At 51.2% G+C, this 8260-nt stretch overlaps 5 protein-coding genes across 5 annotated transcripts; 2 read left to right on the forward strand and 3 right to left on the reverse strand.

Annotated features, from left to right (window-relative positions):
• Nucleotides 1-69: 69 nt before the first annotated feature.
• Nucleotides 70-873, reverse strand: EDD37DRAFT_644138 (uncharacterized protein; the record flags this gene model as incomplete). Its single annotated transcript, XM_062817464.1, has 1 exon — nt 70-873. One exon carries the CDS (start codon nt 871-873, stop codon nt 70-72), a length of 804 nt encoding a protein of 267 aa, XP_062674224.1.
• Nucleotides 874-2083: 1210 nt separating this feature from the next.
• On the reverse strand, nt 2084-3921 carry EDD37DRAFT_644139 (DNA polymerase iota subunit; the record flags this gene model as incomplete). Its single annotated transcript, XM_062817465.1, has 2 exons — nt 2084-3521; nt 3575-3921. The coding sequence occupies 2 exons, from the start codon at nt 3919-3921 to the stop codon at nt 2084-2086; spliced, it is 1785 nt and encodes a 594-aa protein (XP_062674225.1).
• Nucleotides 3922-4280: 359 nt separating this feature from the next.
• Nucleotides 4281-5071, forward strand: EDD37DRAFT_603277 (centrin-2; the record flags this gene model as incomplete). Its single annotated transcript, XM_062814627.1, has 2 exons — nt 4281-4559; nt 4616-5071. 2 exons carry the CDS (start codon nt 4281-4283, stop codon nt 5069-5071), a joined length of 735 nt encoding a protein of 244 aa, XP_062674226.1.
• Nucleotides 5072-5154: 83 nt separating this feature from the next.
• Nucleotides 5155-6367, reverse strand: EDD37DRAFT_286 (3-oxoacyl-reductase). The gene is made up of 2 exons (XM_062811076.1): nt 5534-6367; nt 5155-5472 (listed from the first exon to the last, which is right to left on the reverse strand). The coding sequence occupies exons 1-2, from the start codon at nt 6073-6075 to the stop codon at nt 5238-5240; spliced, it is 777 nt and encodes a 258-aa protein (XP_062674227.1). The 5' UTR covers nt 6076-6367; the 3' UTR covers nt 5155-5237.
• Nucleotides 6368-6633: 266 nt separating this feature from the next.
• EDD37DRAFT_689177 (uncharacterized protein) lies at nt 6634-7633 on the forward strand (the record flags this gene model as incomplete). The annotated part of the gene is made up of 3 exons (XM_062819976.1): nt 6634-6809; nt 6899-7496; nt 7556-7633. 3 exons carry the CDS (start codon nt 6634-6636, stop codon nt 7631-7633), a joined length of 852 nt encoding a protein of 283 aa, XP_062674228.1.
• Between the last annotated feature and the right edge of the window lie 627 nt (nt 7634-8260).

The raw sequence follows: 8260 nt of genomic DNA on the forward strand, positions 1-8260 counted from the left end.
TTCCACAGCCTCAGTCTCTTACCCGCGCGCCACAGGCCTGCTTTTGGCATCACGCCCAAGATCTGTCTCCTAGCAGCCTGTGGACCTCTCTTGGGACTCCTCTGTTTCTCCTAAAGAAGCTTGCAGCCTGGGCTGAACGGAGTTGCCGATCGTCCACTCCCACTTCCGTCTTTTGCGTTTGTTCCTCCGTGTCGATGTACTTCGCGACTTCTCTTCTCTACCACCATCCACATCTTGGGAGAATGACTCGGAGACAGTCAATGTCTTCCTCTTCCTCCTGCCACGCGTCGCATATTCGTCTACGCGGATGATACGGTCTGCTTGACCACTTTTCGCCTCATTCGTCCAGGCACTGCTCGACTCCTCCGGCTCGGATATATCGATCTCATCTTCCGAGGTAGTTAGGTCTGCATGACGCATGACGTACTCCTTTGTGACAATCTCTTCTTCCAGATTTGCCCGGAAGCTGACATTTTTGGATGCTGGAAAGAAAACCCGTCTGCCGGATGTCCTGGGACTTGCGCTGGCTGAGGTGGCGGAAAGCCGGCGAGGATCCCGCGACAGCGACGTATTCTTAAGGATGGGATGCACACCAAATGGCAGATTCAAGCTGTAAGTTATGACACCTCTCTGCGGTGCAGGTGAAGATGCGCGACCTGTTATCTTCAGTTGTGCTTGTGTAATAGGTGATGAGACAGTTGACAGTGGCGACGACCTGTAGGTCAGATCGAAAGCATTGCTGAATGTATTGAGCCTGGTCGGCGTGGCAGTGTGTGGACTCACGATGGTTTTCCGACCACCATCGGCACCCATGAAGGTCGGAGTCAGATTGGAGGTTTGTAGTGACAGTTTTGGCCGCTTTGCTGACGACATGGGTTCTATATATCCTACATCCTTAGAGCAAAAGATAGATGGCGAATTCTGGAGGGTGGTCCTTGATAGAAGATGAGGTGCTGCAGCATTTATCGACGTCGCCAGCATACTCGCAGTATCTCTTCCGGATTCTGATTTTGCCGAGAGGTTGCTCATCAGACACGAAAGGATGGCCCTCTTTGCCAATATTGTAAACCCTCCAAACGTCTTCTTCGGCTCCAGGCGGTAGATGGTGCTCGGCAAGGGCTCACTCAAGTGAGAATTTCAGCATGAACCCGCCGGGACATAAGCATGAAAGAAGTAAGCACAAGAGAAGTCAGCCTTGTTATGTGGCCTTGGGCCTCCCGCACCGGACCAAGGAACCCAGTTGAAGTCACCAAGGAACGGTCATAGCCCAAGAAAGCTCTCCTAATTCCATAAGCATAGGTCAGACAATCGAATGACAAGACGGAAGGTGGTCCAATCTGGTTGGTATTGATCATTTGTCACTTCGGGGAAAAGCCAGGGATACGTCCTTTTGCCGCCAACACGCGTCTTCGACGGCCATTCAATGCCGTAATGGACGGGTTCCAATTTGGGACTTGGGGCGGACTTCGAACATACCACTCTAAGGTCCTTTGCCACCTGGACATCGTATCTAGGCGACGGGGCTCCAGTAGCTGATTGTTGGATCGATACGTTGAGAGCTGGGGAAAATCGACTAAGTTAGCCCAAGGACCGCTGCAGGAACGCATGAGAGGAGGAACCTAAGCCAGGGATAGGCAGGGAGCTAGGCATTTTGATTGCATAACCGCTCAGCTCTATTTTCAGCAATGACTTTTCGCCTAGACGCCCAATAGTGCTGTACGAATCAGCTGCCACAGACTCTGAACAAATCAAGGGATGGATTTTGTAGTGGGAAAGCCAGAAAAAGAATGACATTTGGCGAACCTCCCCCAGTCTCCCAGAGGGCGAGCTGGATGATGTGATTGGAGCTGGAGAGATGGGGAAAGTCAAAAACACAGGCGAGGGATGAAAATAGCACTTTGAGGCCCGCGGCGGGTGCGCGCCTCGTAATCAGCCGAGAGTAGCGCTGGGATTTGGGAAGAAACTTGGAAGTGGCACGAAATTGCAGCCTCGTTCAGCCTCGTGTCCATACAGTCTTGTTGGACAGTTACCCCGGTGTCATGAATGACCACCCCCGTCCACTAGAACGAGTGCAAAAAAGAACCTAGTCATTCAACTCATGGTATCTTCGATGCGCTGGCATGGCAAACGACGGCATGGCACTCCGACAAACGTCGCAACGCTCAAGCACTTCATCCTCGCTCGCATCGGAATCCCAATCTGCAGCTTTCCCCAGCTCGAGATCACTGTTTGTATATTCATCTTCATGTGGTTTACCATCCATTGTGGTTGGCGAGGGTGCACGTTGGCCGTCGGTGGCATCTGGTGCAACGGTAACTCTGAAATCTTTCAGCACTTCATCCTGCCGCCGGAACATCTTCCCAATATCACGGCCTTCACTCTCTTTGCTATCTGCTGCCGTTTCTGCCATGTTGGTAGCCGCAACGTTGACCAGACTAAGATTCCACCCAGATTTCTCGTGGTGCAGTGCGCGGAACATTGGCACCAAAGCTTCGTCTACCAAACGCTCAGCTAGGACAGAAGGTGCTTCTGTTAGACTGAAGACAAAATTGGGCATAGGTGCAGATCTCGAGATCCGATGGAATGTTCTTGCTCGAATTCCATCGGGGCCAGGGGCCGGGCGAGGTCTGGTTGACAAGCGTAATGTCCTCGGGTGCGCCAACCAGTGTCGTTGATGCCCAGGTTCACCAATCTCGCTGGTCTCCTCGGCCTCATCCATGAGGTCCATCTGCATCCGACGGATGAGTCGCTCACCTAAAAGATGCAATTGCTCCCTCACCTGTTCAAACGTTCGCAGATACTTCATATACGAATCTTCCTGGCTGATTTGTGATGGAACGCGCTTGGCCTTGCCCACTTCGCTGTCATCAATGCCATGTATCAGCTCCCAGACTTTTCCGCCGATGCCCTTAGGCGCCCCTGGACCACCAAGTATCTCTTCAAGCAGGTCCGGACCCATGGCAGGATGTGAACGAACGTCAAGAACAATCACGGACTCTTTCGTGCCACCATAAACCAGGCCATCAGAGAAGTCGGCCTGCCGGCCCAATACGTGCGCTCTGATTTTCTGCGATAACTTGAACCCAATTCCTGGTATCTTGCCTATATCGTGATGGTCAAGGAACTCGTTGATGTTTGTTCTTGTGTCTCCAACTGGTTCAAATGGTGGGATGATGGTTGTTTGGTTCTTTGGTTTATTCACATTGCCCACCAGCTTCGAGAGTATCTTGTTGGTTGCAATTCCTACAGTCGAGGTGTACCCTTTCTGTGACTCTAGCTCATGGCGCAGATACCTTGCTAAATGCGACCCAATGATAAGCCGCTGCTGCAAGCGGTTCTCCTTTTCAGTCAATTGAAGAGACTTCAGCGTGTGTGGAGGGTAGGTTGGACCGAAGACGCCCAAAGCGCTGTACTCAAAGCCGATGGTGGGATCATCTTTGCTCAAGCAGAAAAATGAATGGGATAGGTCATTGTGGTTTAGCAAGTCCAGGTTGTAGTCGATCATGTCTGTACAATCTAGCCTGCAATACTGGTCAGAGTCGTTCCGCATCCCCAGGAAAGAGATTCGACTTACCAGACCTCGTCGAATCCCAGTCGTTCAGCTCTTCCACTCCAGATACGCTGCTGAAGAAAATTGTAAAGTTCCTTCGATGCATCACGAAAGCGAGTCAAGTCCTCCCCAAGGACAATGACTGCCTCAGGACATACTCTTTTGGCCTCGGTTATGAGCTGCAGCTTGCGCAAACCTCTCCTGCGGGCTTCATAGTTGCAAGTCACCACGATCTGCTTTTGCTGAATGGCAAGAGGTACCGATTTCAGGGCAGGGTTCTCGTTTTCAACGACAGAGGCATAAAAACAGTCATAATCGAAGTGTATGATTATCCTGCTGTCATCTCGCTGCAGACTCCTGGTCTTCTGCATAGTATTCGCAAGACCATGATCACACCAGTGCAGCTTTCGACCGGAGAAGTATTGCGATAAACAAAGCTATTGGTGGATGTTCTGCGAGATCGTAGCCGGAAACATTGAGATGAAGAGTGCCTGCAGGGTGCAGGGTACGGTTAGTCTGGAGCAAAGAATGCGCCCCGTTGGCGGAGAACCACGGAATTTTTGGCAGCGGTTGATCGCGTCGCGACCGAAAACACGCGCTCCAGTTGTTCGATAAACATTCAGATTCCTGTTGCTCTTCATCTTCTACATATCAACACCACTCCAAATGTATCATTGGCGCAGTGTTTTGAGCTGACAAGGGCTCTTCGCGCCATTCCGTAGCACTGTCAATGTCTCAAGGAAACCCTTCCTTCCCAGGTCGAGCCGTATATGCTTCCTCGAGTAAATTACCCGATCGCACTGCATCCAAACCACTTGGAGTCGCTGCGGCTCCGCAAACATATTCCCAGTCGACGTTTGCGCAGCGACCCACGCAGCCATATCAGTTTGGACAGTCTGCAGCAACTCAACAGCAACATGGCGCCTTAGGCGGACGGCAAAGCATGGAGAAGGAGCCGCATGCGCTGAGCGAACTAAGTGAGGAACAACGGGATGAGATCAATGAAGCTGTATGCGCCGGACGTTCTTGTTAATCAATTTGCAGTACTGACATGATCGCCCATAGTTTTCCCTCTTTGACCTCGACCGCGATCGACATTTGGACTACCATGAGTTACGTGTCGCTATGCGATCCTTGGGATTTTCAATTCCAAAACCTGAAGTATCGCAAATAATGCAGACGCATGGCGTGCCCAAACCGCAGTTTAAGAGAGGACCTCCTGGGAGAGGCCAGCAGACATATCATGCCAGTCAATTATTGGTGCCGCAAGTCGCGTTCCAACGCATTGCAGCCCAAAAAGTCTTTGAGCGCGACCCTACAGACGAAGTCGAGCGCGCACTAGTTCTCTTCGACCCAGAACAAAGGGGTTACATTGAGGTCGAGGACGTACGCAGGGTCGCCCGGGATCTAGGGGAGACTGGTCTTGAAGATGAGGAAATACAGGCCATGATCGAAGAATTCGACTATGATGGCACAGGGACTGTCGCAAAAGAGGCATTTTACGCTATTTGTCTTCAATGACCATGTGAAGTATTCCGTGCCATGGAACATGAGGCGAAGACTTGCCACAATGTGGACGAGGAGTTTGGGTTCCAAGTTCATCAAGGATCGTGAAAGCATGCGGCTGATTCAACCTGCCGAGCACGGGTCGTTGTTCAAATCGACAAACCCTGTAATATTGGGCGGACTACCATGGAAGTTGGACAGGGCCTTCTCTTGCGGTCTCTTTGCCCATCACAACATCCCAATTCCCGATATCGGCAGTGCCTCTCGGGGCCCAATACGTTCCTGTTCGTTCTATGGAGAGAATTTTCTCTACCCAGTCGCTCAATATTCGAGCAGCATCCTCGGGCTTGAGGGCGCCACCATCGTCCCAAAACTTGTCGAAACCCACGCCTTTGGTCATTTCAGTCCTCATAAAGCTACAATTATGTGCAGTCAGATTGCGGGCCAAAGTGGCGGAGTTCAGGGGAGCAATCTTACCTAGGATGAACTGATACGACAACTATGCCTTTGTCTTTCAGATCGAACGACAATTGCTTAGCCACCATGTTCAAGGCGGCCTTTGATCCATGATGGCCAAAGTTACCGCCGCCTTCTTGCTCATGTCTCAGTGTAATCGACCCAGATTCGGAAGATACCAGGACGACTCTACTCCCTTTTGTCAGAACAGAGGACCTCACCAGTTCTTGCACCACGAAAATCGGGGCTACCGAGGACAAGGTATACATCTTGACTTGCTCATCCCAGTTTGCCTCGCCGAAGTTCTCCGTTGCAAAATACCCAGCAGTAATGATCACTGTGTGGATGCTCTTCCCTGTCAGTGAAGCTGCAAGATCATGGCCACAACTGGGCTTGGACAGATCAATGTTTGGGATCCAAGTAATGCTAACTGAGTTGGGGTCCGAAGGCGGATTGACCGAGCGACATGTCGCGAAGACGTCGTATGAGAGATGCTCGGCATAATACGAGACCAAAGCCTTTCCAAGGCCGCGAGTTGCCCCTACGATCAATGTTGACGGCATAGTAGGGTGGAGAAGAGAACGATATGGTTTGTTGAAGAGGGTAGAAGGGGCAATTCTGGATTTCACTGGCCCGTTGTAATCTTGAGACGACTGGATATCAAGCGACGTTATGGCAAGATCTCGGAAGACTCAACAGGGAGTATGTGGTCTTTGCTCCCTAAGATCGCGTAATTTCTGGCTTGTTTGATTTGTTTCGCGTATCCAGACACCAGTTACGTCACTTTACATTCTGTTAGCTGTGGGAGTGTTTAGAAAGATCCCCGACAAGCCAAACTGCAGAATGCGTTCTGATCGGCATACCTCAAACTCCTTCATGAACAGTCATATCACAGGCAGAAGCAAACATTTGTTCTTACATGCAGTGCATGGACCTTGAACCAATTCTCCCGCATTTCAACATCACCACAGCGTGTCTTGACGCGGGGATACCTCCGGATAGGCTGCGTTAAGCCGCATTTCAGATTATCCCGGCTTCGTGGCTATCCTTTCTTTGATGCTCTACCACCGACCCACAGCCAACAGCACTTTCAAAAGCGTTCGTGTACCGTCCAGCCCAAGATGGCCGATGCAGAAGAAACTCCGGCACAGCGTCAAGCAAGGATCCGCCGTCAGAAACGAGAAGCGAAAATCTCTGGCGCTGCAAGTGAAAGACTCGACAAGATTACAAGATTGAGTGGTAGAACGCCAGAAAGCTGTAAGATCCCCGGTGCAACGTTCGCACTGCGAGACTGCTCGTATGCCTCTCTTGGTTGCAGAGACCAGCTTGCCAGAATGGATTAAGCATACAAGAGTGATTTTAGCTCGTGTTCGGGATTACCTCCAGCCGATTACTGACCTCAAGTGCTACAGTGCGAACTGAATCGCCTGTCGCAACACCACCTCGCTCATCTACACCGTCACAAGTCCCAAGTCCGAGTCCGGGATCCGACTACACCGCTGCACCCACTCCTGAACAACAAAAGGCGCAGGAAGAATACCTAAGAGCTTTGTTGAGACAACCCGAACCCCAAGAAGGACAGAACCAATCTCAACAACCTGAGGACCCTATGCTCAAAATGCTACAAACAATGATGGGAGCGATGGATGGCACATCTAATCCAAACACTCCTGGTGGTGCTGGATTCCCAGGAGGCCTTCCGGGGCTGTCCCCCGATGACATCTCGAAGGCGACAGGACTTCCGTCCTTCCTAACAAACATGGTTATGGGAGGTCAGAAGGCGCCACCTAGCCACGCCGAACTGCAAGCGACGAGGCTGTGGAAGTCATTGCATGTCATTTTCGCGCTCATAGCAGGGCTCTATCTTGTGTTTACCGTCACGCGAGCGACTGAAACGTTTGGCGAGAATCCACCGCGTCCGGCGACCTTTCAGAATCCCTTTGTGGTGTTCTTGACTGGTGAGCTGCTTGTGCAAGGGACCAGGGTAGGTACAAGTGGCTATTCGGGTAAAAGCGGGCTGGGGCTATGGATACAGATACTCAGGGAATTTGTCGGAGATGGAGCAATCGCAGTATTCATGTTAGGCATAGCGTCCTGGTGGAAGGGAAGCATATAACCTGAGTTCAAGACGCAACACAAATTTCGGCATTGTGGCCGTTGAACGAAGGACTATTGACTTCTGCGCTGATTGCTCGGTTGAATCTTCCTAATTGCAAGTCTTCAGGCCTTGAAGGCAAAACAGGACTGCCCTTGATCAAATTATGCATGATGGACATGTGAAGTGGAAAGTCTATCAGACCACTGTCTGGGGGTGGCACACGCATCTGAATCCCCCGAGGATGGTCCAGTACGAGGCGGAGACACTGAGTTGCTCGGAAACCCGGGCAGAGACATGGGGATGATTCCTTTGGCTTTTGGTGCCTGGGATCAAGAGCTTCGGGCCTCGGACCTTGGAGCAGGGTCTAGTTCGGGAAGGTTTCATGCAAGTCGACCATACACGCCACTGGAGGCTGAGAAACATGGTCTTCGTCCTTGTCGTTGCCATGGGCTTTTCACACAGCACGAGTGGGTGGACATGGCGAGACTCCGATGGACATTGTACACCAGTATCTCAAATCTTCGATGCAAAATAGAAGAACCAATAGTTGGTCACCAAAGGACCTCCGGAAACCACGGGGTCATAGACACCATATTGAGGCACTGCATTTGTTTACCAGGGCTCCCGGGTAAAAGGAGAATGGAGGGGTA

The sequence above is a fragment of the Exophiala viscosa genome (assembly GCF_022695815.1).
Source record: "Exophiala viscosa unplaced genomic scaffold EDD37scaffold_1, whole genome shotgun sequence".
NCBI classification, from domain to species: domain Eukaryota; kingdom Fungi; phylum Ascomycota; class Eurotiomycetes; order Chaetothyriales; family Herpotrichiellaceae; genus Exophiala; species Exophiala viscosa.